Source organism: Ursus americanus, chromosome 33, assembly GCF_024610735.1.
Source record: "Ursus americanus isolate L20-20 chromosome 33, mUrsAme1.1.p, whole genome shotgun sequence".
NCBI lineage: Eukaryota > Metazoa > Chordata > Mammalia > Carnivora > Ursidae > Ursus > Ursus americanus.
Window position 1 is genome coordinate 10,309,221 of NC_142159.1, and position 23,141 is coordinate 10,332,361.

Below are 23,141 nucleotides of genomic sequence, written 5' to 3' on the forward strand. Positions count from 1 at the left end.
GCGCGAGCGCGCGCACGTACACATACGCAGGCATAGGACGTGTTTAGTGGCGGTGGAGACTGGGATGTGATTTTTTTTTTTTTTTTTTTTTTTTTTTTAAGTTTTTCTTCGTGTTTTGAGACAGCTGGCCTTCTCTGGAAGAGTCTCAGGAGAGTAGGGCTTTCGTTGGCCGGGAAGTGTCTGAGGAAAGGGGCTTGTAAGGAGGGGCATCGGTCTCTCCTATGTTCTCCTCCAGACACGCCCCTGGGCTCTAAAGTCTTGGGACCCTATATTTGCCCTGGGCTTGCACCAACAGCCTTTCCACCCCAATTTGGAGATAAGCTAGAGGGCGGAACTCAGAGAGTGGAGTGATCATTTTCTCTTCTAACGGCCCTCTCCTTAGAGCTACGTGCATGCTACTTATATCCGCTTCCTAATCCAAATCTGGGTTTGAGGATTTCTGTAGATGATCTGGAAGGCTGCTATAGGGGATCATCTAGTTTGTTTATGAAAACTGGACAGACTGCAGCAAAGGGCGGATCCAATTCGAAGGCAGACGTCCAAATCTTAAGTGTGCATGAATGAAATAGTTAATCAAGCTGTGGCCCCTTTGGATTTTAAAATTTTGATCACGGTGATTAAATAGTGCAAGGAGGCATTAGAATTCAGGCCTGCCATAGGCCTATGGTGGGCTGAAAGAGACCAATAAATAGCAGGGCCTCTGATTGTAATGGCTTTATTGAATGCTTACTTTTCTGTGCAAGTACGTGTTTTATATGGATCACCTCATTTAATCCTCACAACACTTGTTGAGATAAGGTATTCCTGAGGGGAGGCTCAGAGAGATTGAGTTACCCAGTCTCACTGTAGAACAAGTGGTGAGTGGGATTTGAACCTTAATCTGTATGATGCCAAAGGCCATACTCTTAAATCACCACTAGTCTCTCATACTTAGATGTTGGTACATTTACACGTATTGTTAGCACACAACTGATTCCCAACACTTTCTCATTTTTGTAGAAAACAGGAGAGGATTATCTGGCCGTTTTTAAAGAAACCAGTTGCAAAATTATTGTTCACCCCAAAACAGGCACTGCACAGCACATTATTTCTATGATGGAGTTATCTCTTTTCTTGATTCCCTACTACTGGTCCTTCAGATTTTTTAAATCAAACATCAGCCTGGTGTTTGCCCCTTTGATATCTCCAAGGCATCAAAATTTAACTGCAGCATAATATTAACTTGGATTTTTAAATTATCAACTCTTAGGCAGGCACAAGAATTCACATTTTCCTCTGGCCTTCAAAAGCACAGTAAACTGAACTAGCAGGGTTGCTAACTGATTGGAACACTTATCAAATGACCTGTTAATATTCTCCTTCCCAGACGTGGGATTCCAAAGACGAGGCTGATAGGAAATATACAAATTCTGAACTTCGTTTCAAGAAAACAGGCTATGGCTCCTCCTTTGAGCACGAGTACATGATTCCTGAGAAGGAATTATTCTCAAGTGTTTTGAGTATAACAGAAAAGAACAAGGTACTTTTATCAACAGAGATTGTCCAGGCCTTCAAGGTTCCATGCCCTTTTCAGGCATAAGGTGGTGTCGAAGCCATTTCTAGCTAACAGTGACCTGATAACAAATGTCAACTTTGCCTTTCAGTTTCTCAGCTTCTGTGTGTGGTCCATTATTTGATCCCTTCCGGTGCTGATATATACCCAAGAAACCTGAAGGTATATTCTTACCCTTATAATTCTTTACTCCTCGGCCATGTTTCTTGTTTCCAGCACAGCGGATATTCACACTGGCTTCTGATGTAATAGCACTTACATTTACCTAGGCCTTATAAAGCAAAATGCTCTTTGTTTGGGCGCCGGTGATGTCAGTATAGATCAGCAAACTGAAGGGCAGCAGTCCCTGAAATGGAAAGACTGATGGGCCAGCTGCCTTGGGATTCTGGTATCTCAACTAATATTAATTTCTTAGACTTTGAGACCCCCTTAGAATAGAACCTAAAGACATTAGGAGCGTATTGATGTCAGAAAACTTTCTTAAAACCTCTTTATGAGTGATCAAATGGAGACACAAATTTGTGTTCGTGAACAGATACTACAAACCAGAGGCTTCATTTAGCAGGGTGGTGAATGAAAAGTTCACAAGGTGCTGATCAAAGAAGAGATGGGCAGAAATTGCCACTACTCCAGATTTTTAGAGAATGCTTCATGAAAGAGGAGGTGAGCAAAAACACATTGTAGAGTGTCTCAAGGTGTGGTTTTAAGTCGGAGTGCTTGAGATCAAATCCTGGCTCCATCATTCCTAAGCGGTGTGCCCATGGGCACATTACTTACTATGCTTCAGTTTCCTAATCCACAAAAAGGGGACAAGAAATATACAAAAAATTTTTACATTTAGCATAGTAAATTACTGGTAGTAAGGGTTCAAATGTTATCCCACAAACAACCATGCACCTGTAGAGCACTTCTTCTAGCTTTAAATTCCTGTATTAGACTGCCATCCCTGGCCTCAGCTTCTTCAGTTGGAACACGATGGGGCTAGTCCAGACGAGTGTTTCACAGACATTAGAGATGTCATGGACCGGGGGGGAAGTAATATAGGGATGTCAACTTTTATTTTGTCAACTAAGGAGATTTAAAAATGAAGACTTACAACTCACATTACACCTACTCATTTTTATAGTCTTGAAATATCCTTTTAAAAAAGTTGGAAGGTCATTATCTCACACACAAAGATGGTACTTTATTTTTTTTTAAGATTTATTTATTTGTGATACAGAGCACAGGCAGAAGGAGAAGCAGGCTCACCACTGAGGAAGGAGCCTGATGTGGGACTCGATCCCAGGACCCTGGGATCATACTTGAGCCGAAGGCAGATGCTTAACAGACTGAGCCACCCAGGTGTCCCAAAGATGGTACTTTATTTTTTTTTAAAGATTTTATTTATTTATGTGACAGAGAGACAGCCAGCGAGAGAGGGAACACAGCAGGGGAGTGGGAGAGGAAGAAGCAGGTTCCCAGCAGAGGAGCCCGATGTGGGACTCGATCCCGGTACGCCGGGATCACGCCCTGAGCCGAAGGCAGACGCTTTAACTACTGCGCTACCCAGGCGCCCCACCAAAGATGGTACTTTAAAAAGCCCACTACAGGGGCACCTGGGTAGCTCATTCACCTAAGGGTCAGCCTTCAGATCAGGTCATGATCCCAGAGTCCAGGGATCCAGACCTGCATTGGGCTCCCTGCTCAGCTCATTGCTTCTCCCTCTCAGCTCCCCCTGCTTGTGTTCTCTCACTCTCTCTCAAATAAATAAATAAAATCTTAAATAAAAATAAAAAGCCCACTACATAATTTTTCTCATTTCTTCATGGACTGGTAAAAACTTGGTCCATAATCAAGAGTCCAACATTAAAAATCCCGTTATTTCAAGTTTATCCCTTAAAAATTAAGTGCTACATTGTCAATCAAATTTCCTTTTGGATAAGTATTAAAATGAACTACTCAAATGGCCTATAAGTAGGATCAGGAGTTGAGTATCAAAACCTTTCACACTATATCCTGGTTAAATGGAGACTCTAAAGTAGTTGTATTTCATAGCACTGAAAAACAATACTGAAAAATCCTGTGAAACTTAAGGATACACTTAACATGTTTAGGAAAGCAGGGAGAAGCCGGTGATTCTTAGCCCTAGGATATAGGATAGACTGAAATCTGAGTTGGGTTCTGGTCTACATTTAGTGATCAAGAGCAAAAGCTTCATTCCTATGACTAAGGATGACCTCTGATAGGAAGGGGGGGGGAAAGAATAGAGTTGTTTGGGTTTTTTAGAAGATTTTATTTTCAAGTAATCTCTACACCCAGCATGGGGCTCATACTCAAAACCCCAACATCAAGAGGCACACACTCCACCAACTGAGCCAGCCAGGCACCCTTTCTAAATAAAAAAGAATGGAGTTTTAAGAAGAACAAAAAGAAGAAAGCTGGAAATACCATACTCCTGGATTTCAAACTATACTACAAAGCTGTAGTAATCAAAACAGTATGTTACTGGCACAAAAATAGACACATTGATCAATGTAACAGAATAGAGAGCCCAAAGATAAACTAACTCTCATATGGTCAATCTATGACAAAAGAGGCAAGAATATATAATAGGGGAAAGGACAGTCTCTTCAATAAATGGTGTAGGCAAAACTGGACAGCTACATGCAAAAGAATGAAACTGAACCACTCTTTTAAATTACATACTAACTCAGAGTGGTTAAAGACTTAAATATAAGACCTGAAACCACAAAACTCCTAGAAGAAAACAGGCAGTAAGCTTTTTGACATTGACCTTAGCAATAGTTTCCTTTCGGATCTGTCTCCTCAGGCAAGGACAACAAAAGCAAAAATAAACGGCACTATATCGAACTAAAAAACTTTTGTTCAGTGAAGGAAACCATCAATAAAATGAAAAGGCAACCTACTGAATGAGAGAAGATATTTGCTAATGATATATCCAATAGGGGGTTAACATCTAAAATATATAAAGAACTCATGCAACTCAATATTAAAAAAATTCAATTAAAAAATCGACAGGAGGGGCGCCTGGGTGGCACATGGGGCGCCTGGGTGGCACAGCGGTTAAGCGTCTGCCTTTGGCTCAGGGCGTGATCCCGGCGTTATGGGATCGAGCCCCACATCAGGCTCCTCTGCTAGGAGCCTGCTTCTTCCTCTCCCACTCCCCCTGCTTGTGTTCCCTCTCTCGCTGTCTCTATCTCTGTCGAATAAATAAATAAATTTAAAAAAATCAACAGGGGACCTGAGTAGACATTTTTCCAAGAAGACATACAGATGGTCAATAGACACATGAAAAGATACTCAATGTCACTCATCATCAGGGAAATACAAAGCAAAACCACAATGAGAGATCACCTCACACCTGTCAGAATGGCCAGTATCAAAAAGACAAGAAATAACAAGTGTTGGCGAGAATGTGAAGAAAAGGGAACACTTGTGCACTGTTGGTGGAATGTAAATCAGTATAGCCTCTATGGAAAACAGTATGGAGGTTCCTCAAAAAATTAAAAATAGAAAAAAAAAATAGAACTACCACATGATCCAGCAATTCCACTTCTGGGTATTTATCTGAAGAAAATGGAAACCCTAATTCAAAAAGACATATGCACCCCTATGTCCATTGCATTATTTACAATAGCCAAGGCATGGAAGCAACCCAAGTGTCCATTGATAGATGAACAGATAAAGAAAATGGGATATATATAATGGAATATTTCTCAGCCATAAAAAAGAATGAAATCTTGCTCATTGCAACAGCATAGACAGACCTAGAGGGTATTATGCTAGAAAAAATAGGTCAGAGAAAGACAAATACCGTATGATTTCACTTATATGGAATCTAGGAAACAAAACAAATGAACAAAGAAAACAAAACAGAAACAGACATATATACAGGAGACAAACTGCTGGCTACGGAGGGGTCAGGGGCAGGCAAAATAGGTGAAGGGGATTAAGAGGTACAAACTTCCGGTTATAAAATAACTCATGGGGATATAATATACAGCATAGGTAATATCGTCAATAACGTAAAAACTTTGGTGACAGATAGTAACGAGACTTGTGACCATTTCACATTGTCTATAGATATCAAATCACTATGTTGTATACCTGAAACTATATAATACTGTATGTTAATTATACTTCAATTTAAAAAATGAATGGAGGAGGCTTAGGGTGTTTTACTTTGCACTGATGGAATGGTAATTCCAATTTGATATTGTTGCTGAATGGTATAAGACAGTGTTTATCACCACCCCTTAGCAGATAAGACAAAACCTGCCCTGAGAGCATCAGCCTAGTAGCTACAAGTTCTTGATCTGGAACATTCCCAGAGGAAGGGCCCAGAATGACACTTCTATTTTACCCTGTATAGTACTGTAGTTTTAATTCACTTGAGAGAATGGTAGATCTGCTTAGTACTTCTAGAACATTCCATAAAGGAAGGAGAAAGGGGAAGAGAAAAGGAATACCAAGGGAAACAGAATTTTTTTTTAACATTTTTTTGAAAGGTTTTATTTATTTGACAGAGACAGTGAGAGAGGGAACACAAGCAAGGGGAGTGTGAGAGGGAGAAGCAGGATTCCTGCCAAGCAGGAAGCCTGATGCGGGGCTTGATCCCAGGACCCTGGGATCATGACCTGAGCCAAAGGCAGACGCTTAACGGCTGAGCCACCCAGGCGCCCCTGAGACAAACAGAATTTGTATGTTCAGACCAAACCCCTGTAACCCTTATAATCAGAAAATGTTATAGCTAGAAGAAAGCTACCAAGAAAACTTGGCGCCTATAGGTTAAATGACCTATCTAAATACCTATGGCAAGTTAATGGCAGAGCCAAGATTCTTCAGCCTTCTGTGTTCATCTAGTTTTTGACCTCCAAACTAATAGTTTTCAACCAGGGTTACACATGAGAATTATCTAGAGCTTTTAAATGCCCAGGCTATACTCCAAACTAACTGGCACCTAGGTACCAGTATTTTTTTAGTTTCTAATGTGAAGCCATGGTTAAGAACCACTGTCCTAGACCATGCCCCTTTCCCCACAAAGACAAACAAAGCACAGATAAGGAGGATTCTGTGAACAGGTTTATTAAGATCACCTAGCGAAACCTCTTGGCAACTACCATAAACTCCAGGCCATTCGAATTCTAAGCCAAGGTCAGATTGGCTACCCACAACTATTACCACCACCACTGAATTACACAGTATTATCGAACAGACTATGATAGCTTCATTTAACCCAAATTGAAATCATTTTTTCACAACCAGGAATTTTTTTGTCTGAAATGTAACAAATGATGTACCCAAGTTCAGCTGTAATTTGGAGCTGATGGGGCCATGATTGTAGAACTAAGCAATGAGCCCTGAAGCTGCTGCTTGGGCCCCTGTGACACCCCACTAGCTCCATCCTGTTTTTCAGGGAAAGGGCAGCAGCAGCCCTTTATTCCACCCCCAAACAAATCCTCACCTGATCTCCAGTCTTCTCGCTGGTCTCAATTTTTCTCAGGACAGCGTATCACCTAATAGCTACGACATGTTAACTCATAAAAACTTACTACAAAAGCTTTTAAAATGTTTATTTGTATTAAGGAGTGGAATGGTGCAAGAGTACAAAGAAACTTAGGCATTTGGGCCCTTGTTTCCCTACTATTCACATTAGTTTGGTAAAAAGGAGATTAAGTAACAGAGGGAGTGGAAGAAATGAATATAAATATATCGAGGGTAGCCCAGTCCTCTAATTCACTAAAGGATGAACTGAAATTGTTGGCCCAACTCATACTTATGTAAGAGCCTACAGAAATTACATTCCCTTTAACTGCTCTAGACCTGTGTGAAAAAGGGAAGTAGACAACATTTCTATTACAAGACAGCAATCTTTTATTGAAACATTTTTTTTTTGTCTAAAACTATGCATGGAGATTAATCTCTTATTCATAAATTAGGATAAGTCTAACATCACTATTCCAAACCGGCAGTATTTACAAAAATGAACCTTTTCTTTGCTTTATCACCAGGTTCACAGAACTAAATTTTAAACCAATTTCAGTCTAGCTTTTAATCTTCCTGCCATCAAATGCCCAGCAACCCTTATGGGGAAGGGGCAGCCTTTTGACAGCAATATTCATCATTCACCAGGAATGCAGAACCACAAGTGAACAACAACAAAAAGTTTAAATCATTCCAAACAACTCCTGTTTGCTTTCCAAAAGCATGCTTTGTCTAATTTTCCCTTTCTATACAGACAGGGGGAGAGGGACCCCAGAGAGCATAATGTTAATTAAATTAACCTCTTAAAAAAGTGAACAAGATGGTTTAGTGTGTGTGCACATGAATTGCCATGGATGACACTAGCAGGTAATAAAGTAAACTTTAAACCCCGTTAACAGGTACCTTGACAACTGGCCAGCTCGAATAGATACTTTTAATCTGGATCAAATGTGCAATTTTTTTTACTTTCCAGTTAAATACATTGCCAAAATCTTTCAAAGCAGATAAGGAATAGGCTTCTTGGAAATTCAAATTAAAATGTTAAATAAAAAAAGTACCAGCTTATTATATAGCTCCTGACAATGTGCTGGCTATCAGAAAGTAATTATATCTCAGTTGCTAGTAAAAAGGTGAATCTAGTATACACATAAAATGACAATATTACAAGACTGTAGTGTTACCTGTCAAAACAAGAATATCTAGAATGGAATTTTCAGTAAACACTTGGAGATGAAGGGCAATCAGAATACAAGAGAAAGCAAAGTCCACATAAATTAATTCCTAATTTGAGAAATCAATAAAATGTATACATAAATTGATAAATACTGTCTCCATAGGTCACTAATTCCAAAGGACTAGTTAGTAGTTATTTTCTAACTAAATTATTACAGGACATTCTGGTGTATGCTCTCTTCTTGTGATCAGTTTGTTCTGGCAAGACTCCAGTAAGCAGGTGCCCTTGAAAACAGCTCAGCAGAAGGCGGCTCTGAGGCAATACTTCATTTATAAATTTGCCAGATAATAACCACCAAGATTACAATAATCACGGACAGGACAAGCACCAGGATACAGATCTTCTTGCGAGATTTTTTCTGAGGAGAAAAATATATAAAGAAGACATTCATGAGACAAGTAAAATTTTTCATATCTAAGACTCCAAGAGTGCTTCATAAATCTGCCTCCTCATAATCCAGCATTAACTCCATCCACGCACGAATATGCAGAGACCCTTCCCAAAACCTCAACAGTCACCAGCACGAGGCAGTAGGGCAAGTTCTAATTCCAGGTCCCCTAATACATTTCTGCAAAGGGATTGTTTATACCTATGCTGCTAGGCATTATTTGTAATAAAATAAGTTATTTGTGCATGTGTATTTTAAATGAATTTTTTTATTTTGGTACTAAGGAGTATTTTTCTTTTCTTTTTTAAGATTTTATTTATTAGACACAAAAAGAGAGAGCACAGGCAGGGGGAGCAGCAGGCAGAGGGAGAGGGAGAAGCAGGCTTCCCACTGAGCAAGGAGCCCAATGTGGGGCTCGATTCCAGGACCCTGGGATCATGACCTGAGCTGAAGGCAGATGCTTAACTGACTGAGCCACCCAGATGCCCCTGTGCATGTGTATTTTAATAAAGGTTTTATATCTATTATAAAGTTTTGTGTTCATTGTAAAAAATATAGACAAGGAGAAAAAAAATAACCACCAACAGATAAAACTACTGGCATTTTTATTGTATTTTCTCATGATCTTTTATCTATGCATATTGTTATCTGACAGAATTGGGATCATTCTGTAAGATGCTTGATGTTTTTCTCACTGAACATTTTAGCATAAAAATGTTATTATATACTCTTCATAAGCATCTTTTAATTCCCACATAATATTGAATGGATGTATATAACTTACTTCATAATTCCTTTACTGTCTGACAATTTCATCACTCCGTTTTTAAAGGGAAACACTATTACTAAAACAAATTTCTTTAAGAACATTTCCAGGTAGGGGCGCCTGGGTGGCTCAGTCGTTAAGCGTCTGCCTTCGGCTCAGGGCGTGATCCCGGTGTTATGGGATCGAGCCCCGCATCAGGCTCCTCTGCTGGGAGCCTGCTTCTTCCTCTCCCACTCCCCCTGCTTGTGTTCCCTCTCTCGCTGGCTGTCTCTATCTCTGTCGAATAAATAAATAAAATCTTTGAAAAAAAAAAAAAAAGAACATTTCCAGGTAAAATACAACTATCCTAGAAACAAGGAAAATGACTGAAATGCTGTTTATCTCTGAAAAGCTGTATGGCACCAAATGGAGAGGAAATGAAAAAGACCTCAACTACAGTACCTGCACACTGGAGATAGAGACCCAGGTAAAAGTCACAAAACCAGAGTTTCAGCTTATATGTAAAAGAATATCACCTCATACAAAGTAGAATGATTAACTCCCGTTTATTCACAGAAAAATGATAACCCCCTATTTATTCACAAATAGTTGGAGTTGATTTTATGTCCATCCTCTGTGGCGGCAGTCAACATAAAGTATCCACCAAGTCCTGCTTTGTACGTGTTACTCTCCCAACTGAAACAAATTTTAGCTGTTCGGAATATTAAATTAGCCTTATACCAGATTTAGGTATCATGCCAGCTTATGGGGTTAGCTTTGTAGCTAAGAGGCTTCTGCATAAGTTTATTCACGGACTGGTGTCTTTTTGTAGATATCTCCGCAGAGGAAAATATTAAAAATGGACCGTGACTGCAGTGACGACCATTGGCCTCCAGCTTAAGCCTGAGCCAAAGGCTGCAGCTGTTCTCAATGTGTCAGTGAGCTGGGATGGCTCAGGAAGTCTGCAGCACAGTGACTTTCTCTGGTACGTGCTCTTACCTGATAGTAAGCAGCTCGCTGTAACTGATCAGTGGCTCTCTCTACATGTACCTCTGAGCTTTCCACATTGGCTTCTATACTGTCTGCAAAAAAAAAAAGAAGGGACAGTGGATGTTTTTACCGCAATCGGATGTTTCAAGATTGCAAATTAAACACACTCTTTTTTTTTTTTTTTTAAAGATTTTATTTATTTATTCGACAGAGATAGAGACAGCCAGCGAGAGAGGGAACACAAGCAGGGGGAGTGGGAGAGGAAGAAGCAGGCTCATAGCGGAGGAGCCTGATGTGGGGCTCGATCCCATAACGCCGGGATCACGCCCTGAGCCGAAGGCAGATGCTTAACCGCTGTGCCACCCAGGTGCCCCTAAACACACTCTTGATGTTGTTGGTCCTGGTTTCACCACGACCATTCCAACTTTCCAGCCATGGAATCAAAAGTTACTAACTGGTTAAGACAATAGCTCTATCCTTTGGAAATAAACACTAAACTATTTTAGCAGCAAAAGGGTTGTGAAGTACGCAACTTACCCATGAATGGTTCAGGAAAAATTATGTATACACATGTACATTTAGAGAGAAAGAGAGCAAATCTAAAGCAAATGGGGGTAGAATGTTAACAAGAGGTAAATCTGGGTAAAGGTTATAAAGGAATTCCTTGTAGTCTTTTTATTTTTGCAACTTTTCTAAACTTGAAATCATTTCCAAATAAAAAGCTTAAAAAAAAAAAAGGTTACTAATCCCAAAATTATGTAAGTTTCTGGAGATAAAAGCTGGGAAGCCAACAGATATTTCCCTAAACAGCCAAAGACTTAACAAGAGGCTATGACAAGTGAGCTGAGTAATCATGGAGGTCTCACTTTAGTTTCTATATCTGACAATATAAAAAGGGGGCTAAAAAAAGAATTTAATAATGTTTAAGTGGCATTTCTAATTTCCTAAGACATGTCTTACTGACTTCTTCACACACGAGTACTACTATCAACTCACCTTGAGGTTAAAGGTATCAATGATACATACCAATTAGATCACCTTGATCATGGATCATCATGGCCAAATCTTTAAATATTTGATTGACATCCAAAATGTCAGCCTAAGGATTACAAAAAATCATTAACATTAAGTAACAATGTTAGACAATTCAATTCCTCTACATGTGTATCTAAGGCTTATAAATCATGCTTTCTCCATAAACTGAAAATGAAAATAAAGTTAATTAATATCTACTAAATGCCTACTATGTGCCAAGCACTATACCAGGTAGGTGATTAAGCACAGACTCTTGGGGCCTGACAGTCAGCTAGAGAGGACCCACAGTCTTGCTGTGTAAAGTTAGTCCTCCATAGTCTTGTTGTACCATCTTAGGTTAAGAACCTCTCTGGGCTGTCCCCTCCAAAATGTGGACAATGACAGTACCCATCTCATACTAAAGTGCAGAAGCACTAAATGAGTTGATATATTTAAAATTCTTAGAACTGTGCAATAAGCACTTCATCAGTGTCAGCTATGATTAATCATTACTGATTGGTCCTCATGACAATACAAGGAGACATGTATTATGCCCATCATACAGAAGAAAAAACTGGGGCTCAGAGAGGTTTGATGACTTATCCCAACGGCTCAAAGCTAGCAAGTGGCGGAGCTGAGAATTAAAAGTTCATGATGTTTTCATTATGTTACTATGCCTCTTTGATATTTTACATTAATCAGTCAGTCACTCCATGAGGTCAAGTATCTTTGAGGATAATAAGGTTCAGAGAGATTATATAACTGTCTAGTCACAAAACTGGTCAGTAAGGAAACTAAGCATCGCAGCCAGAATATCTCTAAAGCCCATGCTCTTTCGATTGCAATACACTGCCTCTCAGAATGCTACAAGAAAAAACAATGCCTTGAAAGCCGCGACTTCCGAATCGTAACTTGGCAAGACTAGTTCTTACCAGCACATCAAAACCTCAATTACTTGCTAACAGTCTACTGTAGTTGGGACAGTCTGCTAGTTGCTATGGATACAAAAAGGCTTACTAGCTAACGGGGATGAGGGGTGGGATGAGCACACAATAAGATAAATAAGAAAAGTCATTATATAGGAAGTGACTAGTAAATGGTATAGGAAGGTATGCCGAGGAAAGCTTGCAGAAAAGGTAGGACTTGAGTTGTACCTTAAAGCAAAAGAAAAGCCATATAAACAAAAAGTTAATTGAGTTAAAGAGCAAACAGCCCAGCTTGGTTATAACATGGGTGTGAAACTGTGATTTATAATAAGAAATACATATTTAGTCTTCATCCTATTCCTGAAGCAGAGCTCCTAAAAACCCTTGAAATTTCCTAAGTGGTAAAAGAGATAAAATTATCTTTTGTTACTTATAACAAACCCCTTTCAACCACACCTGAGCTTAAAGAACAAGGCTTCTGGAAAGCCCCTCAGGATGAGGGGCTGGTTGCCAGGGGAACCAACCATGTTATCAGAGGGCTGGAGGCCGAATCAACCACCAAGAGCCAAGGATTTAATCAATCGTGCCTACATAACGAAGCCTCCATAAAAATCCTAAGTGGCAGGACTGAGAGCGCTTCTGGGTTGGTGAACACGGAGGTCCTAGGAGAGTGGTGCAGGTGGAGAGGGCATGGAAACTGCACCCCTTCCCACATACCTTGCCCTGTGTATCTCTTCCATCTGGCTGTTCCTGAGTTGTATCCTTTTATAATAAACCAGTAACCTAGTAAATAGACTTTTTCCCGAAGTTCTGAGCTACTCTAGCAAATTAATCAAACCCAACGAGGGAATCATGGGAAACATCCAACTGATAGCCTGTCAGTGAGAAGCATAGGTAATAACCTAGACTTATAGTTGGCTTCCCAAGTTGGGGAGAGGGGGCAGTCTTGTGGGACTGAGCCCTTAACCTGTGGGATCTGATGCTAACTCCAGGTAGACAGTGTTGGAATTGGGTTAAATTGTAAAACACCTAGTTGGTGTTGCAGGATTGCTTGATGTGGAAAAGTCCACACATTTGGTAGCCAGAAATGTCAGAAGCACAATGTGAGAGTCGATCAGACACAACAGTATGTTGTTTTTCCATTAGTATAGGCTTTGTAAATTAGAGGCAGGAAATAACTGGATATGAAAATCCAGTCCCAGCTAAGGCATTCGGACTTAATGCTGAATTTGTGAAGCGCCCATTATGTTCCTGACGTCCTCGACCTTACATTCCTTTCCTTAGCTCCGTGTCTCACTCGACTCTCTGCTAGAACAGTATTTCTAACGTTAGGGAACCAAGTCGGTGGTTAGTTGCAGTAGGCGAAAAAGAGAAAAGATAGGACATCTTTGAAGGCAATAAAATCATCAAACTTGAGGATGAACTGTTCCATCTAAACACAGACACTGATGGTCTCTAGGGCAGTGGGTCTCCATTCTGAATGCACATTATAATCACCTGGGAAGTTTGAAAAAAAAGATCTTGTGCCTATTTGCCCATTTTTAATCCACAAAACATGGGAATTTCACATAGTCCAAACTAATAGTTGGTAAGGGAGGGAGAACAGCTGGGCATTTAGAAAAAAAATCTCCAAGTGACTCTAAGGTAGAGTTCAGAGCCACTGCCACAGATGAAGGTCATGGAGGAGCTCCAAGTTTCTCCTCTCTACAACCCCCCCCCCACTGGCCCCCCAGGGATGGCAGTCTTCCAGCTGCATGGAGGAGAAAATCACTCAGGTTTAAGAATATACTGGTCACTATGTAAAGTTACAGTTGGAAAATCAGGTAAGAAAGGCCTCGAGACCCTTCCCTCAACCCCCACCTCAAAAACTGCTCCTGTTTCTCTGCAGTGAAGTCATATCCACAACTTGGGACTGGACTTTGGGATGCACAAAAATTAAGCAAACGTTTTGGCCTGCCTTTATTCTGAGCTATTCAGACTAAGCAAAGGGTCCCTCCCTCTCTCTCTCTTTTTTTAAAAGATTTTATTTATTTGAAAGACAGCGAGAGCATGAGCTGAAAGGTTGGGGGGGGCAGGGAGAAGCAGACTCCCCGCTGAGCAGGGAGCCTGACACGGGGCTCAATCCCAGGACCCCAGGATCATGACCTGAGCTGAAGGCAGACGTTTAACCAACGGAGCCACCCAGGTGCCCCCAAAGGGGCTCTATCCATGAATCCCACCTGATCTAGAAGTTGGCATTGAGGTCTGGGGACAAAGTCTTTTTTTTTTTTCTTAAGATTTTATTTATTTATCTGAGAGGCAGAGAGAGAGAGAGCGAGCGCTCTGGAGAGAGAGAGCATGAGCACAGGGGAGGGGCAGAGAGAGAGGGAGAAGCCGGCTCCCCACTGAGCAGGGAGCCTGATGCGGGCTCAATCTCAGGACCACGTAGAATATGGTAACTGAGGAAAGGAGCGGAGTCTTCTCGGGCACCATGACCAGTACCACCATAAGAATAGTTCATATTCACCATGATTACATTGAGCCATAATTTGCAAATCACATAAGGACTCATTTCATGCTTTTTCATAATCGTTGAGAGAAAATCCAGGGGGATTAGAGTGCAGATACATGGAGTCAAGCATGCAGATACCTGGTTCTTACCTCCAGCTGCCGAATTGCTGTTTCTCTCTCTTTAATAAGTTCCAGATCCTGTTCAGTGATGGCCACCTCATCCTCCTGGCTCTGCATCTGGTTCCACTCCTCATGGCTGCAAAGAGACAAGCACACGAGTTGATTCCTCTTCTCCAAGGTGTGCATGAGACACCTACAACATTTCTACTAGCAGCAGAGCCTATCCAAGGACATTACCAGGGCTCCAACTCCTCTGGTATTGATACTAAGTCATTGAGGGCCACGTTCTTCATATCTAAAGGCAAAGAGCTGATAATACCAAGAAAACAAAGTCTCAGCTTCCCTGGGCAAAACTGAGATGAAGCAGGATTATGAGGGATGGGACTCCTTGCTGTTTTCCAGTTAGGGGTACACTCTGCCATCTTGCTAGGACTTGCTAGACAAGGAAAGCAGACAGAGACTGAAGTCACTGAAGCTCAGTGAGGCACACTGCCCATCCTCTTCTAGAGCACTCAGAGTGTAAGCTCTGTTCATCTCTTGGGTACTAAACGGGTGGAGAGCAGGCTAAGTGACCTGTCAATGCTTCTCCAATTAGTCTAAGAGAACCACATCTTCTTCTTTTCAGAACATTCCTTGAGATTATACTTTGGATTAAATGGCTCTTTTTTTAAAAATATTTTTTAAAGTTTTTTATTTATTCATTTGAGAGAGAGAGCACGAGAGTGCAAGAGCACAAGGAGGGGGAGGGTCGGAGGGAGAGGGAGAAGCAGACTCCCTGCTGAGCAGAGAGCCGGTGCAGGGCTCGATCCCAGGACCCCGGGATCATGACCTGAGCCAAAGGCAGACACCTAACCGCCTGAGCCACCCAGGAGCCCCTAGGTTAAATGCCTCTTAAGAGAAAACTAAAATAAAAAACTAGTGAAATGTTATAACTCTTCTTTTCAGGTACCATATTTAGAAGAAAGGCATACTACATATGATGCTAGACATAAAACATTTTGAAAATACAGTATTAAGCATTTTTCCAACAGTATGCATAAATCAGACATCATCTCCACAGTATTTAAAGAGTTTCATCCATGCGCTGGAGATACAAAACAGAGTAAGAGAGAGCCCACCAGACAGCCCTTTGAGGTGTTCACAGTGTAGTGGGAAGAGAGAGCTACATATCCATGATAAAGTATTTTAAGTTCTGAATTAATAACACCAACACATTTCTATGGCATTAGTTAATTCAGTCTGGAGAAGTTAAGAAAGAAGATGTCTTTCAAATGCAAACTGTTTGCTTTTTCTTGTACTACTCCTGAAAGAATGAGTTGCCTCCATTTTACAGATGCGTAAACAGAGATCCAGAACTTTGAAAATCTTAAATCTGAATTAAAGGTAAAATCCTAATCTGTAGATTCGTGGGTGTGTACTTATTCCTAGCAAGCCAAGCTCTCTCCCCAACACAAAGACATCAGGGATTTCTCTGGCTTTTTTTTTTCACCTTGAAATTCTTTCTTCCCTAATTCAAAGATCTTAGAAAAGCCCAAGGTTTTGACTTTTTAATTTTATTTGGTGGATTATAAATTACCCACCCCCAGGTCTCCCTTTATTTTTTCTTTCTTCTCCATAGTCATTTTTTAAATTAGAAGTAAGTAGAAAGTATAGAATCCCATCTCAACTAGCCAGCAGGTTGTATGGATAATTCCTTACCCATCAAATGAGACGAGCTGCTCCTCTCTTTGCCTCTCCTCCGCCTAGAAAGCAGATGGCATTATTGCTGCTGTTATCCAGAAACATGTCACAGACAGACACACAAAACAATGGCTTCCTTTCGCTACAGTATAAAGAAGCAACATCCCTTGGCTCCAACAGGATCTGTAAGATGACACAGGGCTGTGGCAATCTGTCTCGGCTAGAAAATGGGTATGAAGTAGGTGAAAGCAAATCTGGGTTCAGAATGGTAACCTTACTGAACAGGATGGAGGGAACATGGGTTGGAAAGAGGAGTAAACAATAGTAATAGTGATAACCTATTTTACAATCTGCAGGGAGGTAGAATAAGGGAAAGAGTTGAAAACTTGGAGGGAAACAAATTTTCAGAACATGTAAAGATGTATGGACATTTATGGCATATCAGGCACTAAAGTGGCAGACTCATTTCAAAAATCAGTCTAACGCATGTATTTAAAAAAGTTAAGAAAAAAATGTTACGAGCAATCTATTTCCATTCAAAAATAAGTTTTTCCCTTTTTATAATAGCAGTAATTAAAAGAACAAGCAAAATGAAACACATTTCAAAATTCTACCCACCCAGAGGAACACTGTGAGGTTTTTTGTTGTGGTGGTTGTTTTTAATTTTTACTTTTTCCCCAAATCAAAAAACAAAACACTGATCGTGCCCTCAAGCCTACCTCTACGCCCTTCCAATTACAACGCCCCTCCTCACCCTTAAAGTAACCACTACTCTGACTTCACGATGATCATTTTCTTGTATTTTCAATATAGTGATATGTATCCTTATTTAATATCATTTTACCTGCTTCTGAACTTCGCATGAATGGAATTATACTGTTTGTATTCTTCCATGCTTTGACTGGATCACGCCAGATTGTGCCAGATCCATCCCTGATGCTGAATGTCACTGTTGTTCGTTCACTTTCTTTGCTGTTCGATATTACAGTATGTGAACATACCATCAGGCACTTACCTATTCTACCAAGGGACATTCAGATGTTTCCAACTTTTGACTACTACAAGTAATGCTGCTATAAACATTCTTATACATATATTCTGAGATAAACATTTCCAGTTTTCCCTAGGGTAGAGCTGATGTGTTCTGAAGTTACAGGCAAAATGTCTTCCAGTGGTTGTTCAGTTCACACTCTAACCGGCCAGGTAGGAAAGTTCCTGCTGCTTCATGTCTATAAGAACCACTCTCAGTGGTCACAGAATTTTACATTTTTGTCCTACGTTTGGACATGAAATAGGACCTCATTGTGGTTTTAATTTGCAATTTCATGACGATTAAAGAAGTTGGGTACTTTCCATTTGTTTGACCATTATTCAAAATAACACTAAGATGTTATTTGCCATTTTCACTGTGTTGACGTTTATACTCATGGAACAAAAACACTGGTGGAAGGGTGTCTGGGTGGCTCAGTCCACTGAGTATCAGCCTCTTCGTCTCAGCTCAGGACTCGATCTCAGAGTCGTGAGTTCAAGCCCCGCATTGGGCTCCATGTGGAGCTTACTTTTTTCTTTTCTTTTTTTTTTTTTTTTTTTTTTAAAGATTTTATTTATTTATGTGACAGAGAGACAGCCAGCGAGAGAGGGAACACAGCAGGGGGAGTGGGAGAGGAAGAAGCAGGCTCACAGCGGAAGAGCCTGATGTGGGACTCGATCCCGGATCGCCAGGATCACGCCCTGAGCCGAAGGCAGACGCTTTTAACGACTGCGCCACCCAGGCGCCCCTTCTTTTTTTTTTTTTAAGATTTTATTTATTTAAGAGAGAGAGAGGGAGAGAGAGTGAGCAGGGGGAGGGGCAGACAGAGAGGCAGACTCCCCGCTGAGCAAGGAGCCTGATGCGGGGCTAACCAGAGAGGATTTGTATTTGCTTCTGCCTGGCACCTGGGTACTCTACCAGGCCAGAACTACTTGAAGCTTGAGGCTTTTGGATCATTCATGTAGTATGAATTTGGGCAGTAAATTTGCCTCAAGGTTCCTTCGTGGTACAAGTTATTGTCTGGATCTCCCCTCTCTCTTGCTGTCCTTTGCCGCTCAGCTCAGTGCTAATGCAAACTTTTTGTAGGAAAGAAGGGCTTACTTTTGGTTCACCCATACCTGAAGGATATAGCCTTTTGGGGTCCAGTTTAACTGGAGGAGCACCTTCTTTTAGATTTTCCACCTTGTGTGGACTCTGGGCTTTTCTTCCCCTTCATGCCCTAAGGACATCAAAACTGAAGTTCAAGTTTGCCCTCAGTAAATATACTCCATACAAAAGCAGTTTCAATGCTCAGCTTACCTCTCTATGGGTTCTCATCTTCTCTTAGATTTTGACCTTAATATTTTCATGGCTCTTTGATACTTTTGAAAAGTTGGGTTGTTAAAATTTAGTATTTGTTAATTTGTTTCACAGAGAGGACTAGTGCAAATAACCTAGCCTGCTATATACTAGGAAACAGATTCATTGTTTCTTTTTTTTTTTTAATGTAAGACAAATAAAATAATAAAAAAGAAATTACACACAATTCTGTCACTTTTTCAAATCTTTGTGCCTATTCCTTTCTAGTCTTAGACCACAGGCATACATATTTTTTAAATTTATTTTTATTAAAAAAAATTTTTTTTTTTAAGTAGGCTCCTCACCCAACGTGGGGCTTGAACTCACGACCCTGGGATCAAGAATCACATGCTCTACCAACTGAGCCAGCCAGGCACCCTGCATACATATTTTTTATATAGGTTGTACCAATCTGACATTTTCACAAAAGCTAATGTCTATGTTTATTATTATTGGGGGGGGCAGATAATAAACAAAAGCTAATGGTCAAAACGGTCAGAGTTAGGAGGAGAAAAAAAAAAAAAAAACCCAACAGTGTGGGAAAGAACATACTGCAATTGCAAGGGTCTTCTTTCGGGAATAAACTCACCGAGAGACGAGATCCAGCTCTTGCTCTGGCAATGCTCTCCTTCTCCTTCTCAGATACCCTTCTCTGCACAGCCTGGAAATTATTTAAGGCTGCAGAGAAGTCATTCATGAGGCGTTCTTTCTGAAGTTTCTGCTGGCGCTAAGGAAATAAATAAAGACTTGAAATTTCATATTATCCATGAATAATTTGGTTTTAATTCCCATTATTTCCAACCAGAAAAATTACTAGAGGCTCTTCCTTAAGTTAATAAATATGTTCTTTGCTAACTCCAATCCCTCATTAATGCAATAGGCCAAGTCTGAATTTTCCTTTTTTCATTCTGACAAACCTGGGAACTGTGTGTGATTTACCTTGTAAGGTAATCACAGAGGGAATTGCAATTGAGAATTTTGGTTTCCTGGAGAATCTAAAAGCAGAATAAATAACTTTAGGTTCAGACTGAACCCCAAAAGAGATTGTATTATGTTAAAATGTTAAAAATATTCATCTACACTGAGTTCATAGCTTCCCTGAAAACTACAGAACCATTTTCCTTTATACTGTAGTGAGGTTTAAAATCTTTGAGAACCTGAAAGCTACTACAGGCTATCTTTACTAAGCTTACTGATTCTATGTCTCAAAAAACATAATGAGAGCACCTGCTATGTGCTGAGAACAGAGAAGTAAAAACTCATCCCTGACCTCAAACAGTTACCAACTACTTATAGATAAGGGATACAGACACACAAGTTACAAATCATTCTGAATAACTGTTATATCTGATTAGTGCTACAGGAGTTTGGAGGCAGGTATAATCAGTAAGAACTCAGGTGGCCAAAAAGGCCAAGAGAAAGTGGACACTGAAGGAAGAGAACGGTCTGAATAAGCACATGGAAGGAGTAAGACAAATCCAAGTAAGAAAACAGTTTGAGCAAAGGCCTGCCAGTAAAAATTTGAAGAGGCTCTATCAGGAGATAGTTTGGCTGGAACCAAAGTTTTTTTCATGAGAATAGCTAAAAGCTAAAAGAGAGAACTAGAAAGACAGAGAAGGGACTGACCGGACCTGGTTTTAAATGCCAAGCTAATGAGTCTGGGATTCAATCCCTAAAGAACAAAGAGCAACAAAGATTTCTGAGCAGGAAACATGATGGGTACAAAATGATAATTTAGAAAAAGTAGTCTGTGATGGTGTACAGGATAGAATGGAGAAAAGAAACATGTCAAAAAGACTATTGCAATATTCTAGGTTAAAGATTAGGAGCGCATTGTATCAGTAATGGGAACACAAAAGACATGAATTTAAGAAACATTATGACTTAGTGATGGCCTATAAGGCTACAAGGGGGCTAATGTCAAGAATGATTCAAGCGGCCCCTGGGTGGCTCAGTCGGTTAAGCGTCTGCCTTTGGCTCAGGTCATGATCCCAGAGTTCCAGGATCAAGCCCCATATCAGGATCCCTGCTCAGTGGGGAGTCTGCTTCTCCCTCTGCCGCTCTCATGTTCTCCCTCACTCTTTCTCTCTAAAATAAAATTAAACAAAGAAATGACTCAAATATCACACCTGGGAGAATTATGGTAATACTGAAAGCAAATTTATTTTATTTTTTAAAAAGATTTTATTTATTTGAGAGAGAGAGAGAGAGTGCATGAGCACGGGGGAGGGGTAGAAGAAGAGGGAGAAGTAGACTCCCCGCTGAGCAAGGAGCCCTATGTGGGATTCAATCCCAGGACCCTGGGATCATGACCTGAGACAAAGGCAGACGCTTAATCGACTAAGCCACCCAGGCGCCCTGAAAACAAATTTATCTATTTTTTTAAGGCTTTATTTATTTATTTGAGAGAGAGAGAGAGAGAGCATGCACAAGCACGGTAAAGGGCAGAGGGAGAAGCAGACTCAGGTGACCCCTGAGAGCAAATTTACATGAGGAACTTTTTCCCTTTCTTCTGGGATTTTTAATTTTCACATTAACATTGTAACAATAAGAGGGAAAAACCATCATTCCTTAACCTCATTATCCAAAACACCATCTTTTTTTTTTTTTTTTTTTTTTTTTTGAGTAGGCTCCATGCTCAATGTGGGGCCTGAACTCACAACCTTGAGATCAAGAGTTGCATGCTCGGGGCGCCTGGGTGGCACAGCGGTAAAGCATCTGCCTTCGGCTCAGGGCGTGATCCCGGCGTTGTGGGATTGAGCCCCACATCAGGCTCCTCCGCTAGGAGCCTGCTTCTTCCTCTCCCACTCCCCCTGCTTGTGTTCCCTCTCTCGCTGGCTGTCTCTATCTCTGTCGAATAAATAAATAAAATCTTAAAAAAAAAAAAAAAGAGTTGCATGCTCCACCAACTAAGCCAGCCAGGTACCCCACAAAAAATACTATCTTTAAGTATATCATAAACATTTTCCATGTTATCATACTCTTCACAATTATGGTCTTTGTTACATAATATTCTATCAAGTTGATCTAGTAAATTTTATGTAAACATTCCTTCTATATTATTCTCAGGTTTTAACTATTATAAATAAAGCTGATGTGAGCCCCACCATAACTGCTAATATTAATACAGTGCTTACCATGTACCAATATGGTTATAAGTACTTTAACATAATAACTCACTTTAATCTATACAACAACCTATATTATAGTCCCTACTTTACAGATCAGAACCAAAGCACAAAGAAATTAAGTAATTTGCCTAGGATCACACAGTCAGTAAGTAGAAGGGGTAAAATTTAAATACAGGAAATCCAGCTCCAGACTACAATTTTTTTCCTTAGGACAAATTTTCATGAATGGGAATATTAGGTCAAAAGGCACAAACTTTTTATATGACAATCAGTATTATCAATCAGCTTAGTTAAGGGATTTGGGTGAAATGGGAGGAATTCAGTATAAGACAACACTTTAATTTTAGATGAAGGCAGTATATTCAAGAACAGATATTAGAGCAGGAATTGGCAATATAGGCCTAGTCCTTAGAGGTTAAGGGCTAGAGCCAGGAAAAGATCTGGAGGTCATGTTCATAAAGGTGACATGGAGCTCATAAAAATAAGTAAGCCTCCTGAGGGAGAAAGCAGAGACTAAGAAAATGAGAGGTCAATGGCAGAGCCTTGGGGCATGCCTATTTCTAGGAAGACCGAGAGTCAGAGAAGGAGGCTGAGACTCCAGCTGGGGAAAGAGAAAAGAAGCCAGCAAGGGTTACCAGAGTTGGGAGACACACTGAAAGGGGATCATAGAAAGGAGATAATTTCAGTAGAGACGGGATGGGCTGTTTCAAATGAGACAGAAAAGTGAACAAAAGCTCAAAAAAGCCCACTGGATTTGGCAACAAGAAGATCACTGATGATAGCACATGAGTGTAAAAAAAGACTGAAAGGAGGATATGTGATCTGATATACAGGACAGCAGCAAAAGATGGTGGTAAGGCTAAGACTGATTAGATGAAGAAAGAATCGAAAGGGCAAATGGTATTCAGCACAACAGGGGAAGGGATCAAGGAATTACTTGTAGATCTATTTCATGTTTTTAATGATCCAAGATAATGGAAGGGAACAATCGCATGCATGATCCAAAAATAACTTCT

At 40.4% G+C, this 23,141-nt stretch overlaps 1 protein-coding gene across 1 annotated transcript in view; it reads right to left on the minus strand.

The window, feature by feature from the left end:
- Nucleotides 1–6,624: 6,624 nt before the first annotated feature.
- Nucleotides 6,625–23,141, minus strand: part of STX12 (syntaxin 12) — a 33,083-nt gene continuing 16,566 nt past the window's right edge. Inside the window, exons 4-9 of the mRNA XM_045782299.2 lie at nucleotides 19,584–19,721; nucleotides 16,645–16,688; nucleotides 14,977–15,082; nucleotides 11,423–11,495; nucleotides 10,406–10,488; nucleotides 6,625–8,631 (exon numbers count right to left, since the gene is read on the minus strand). Of these exons, the coding sequence (XP_045638255.1) occupies nucleotides 8,539–8,631; nucleotides 10,406–10,488; nucleotides 11,423–11,495; nucleotides 14,977–15,082; nucleotides 16,645–16,688; nucleotides 19,584–19,721 (537 nt within the window). The 3' untranslated portion in view covers nucleotides 6,625–8,538. The remainder of the gene's footprint in view (nucleotides 8,632–10,405; nucleotides 10,489–11,422; nucleotides 11,496–14,976; nucleotides 15,083–16,644; nucleotides 16,689–19,583; nucleotides 19,722–23,141) is intronic.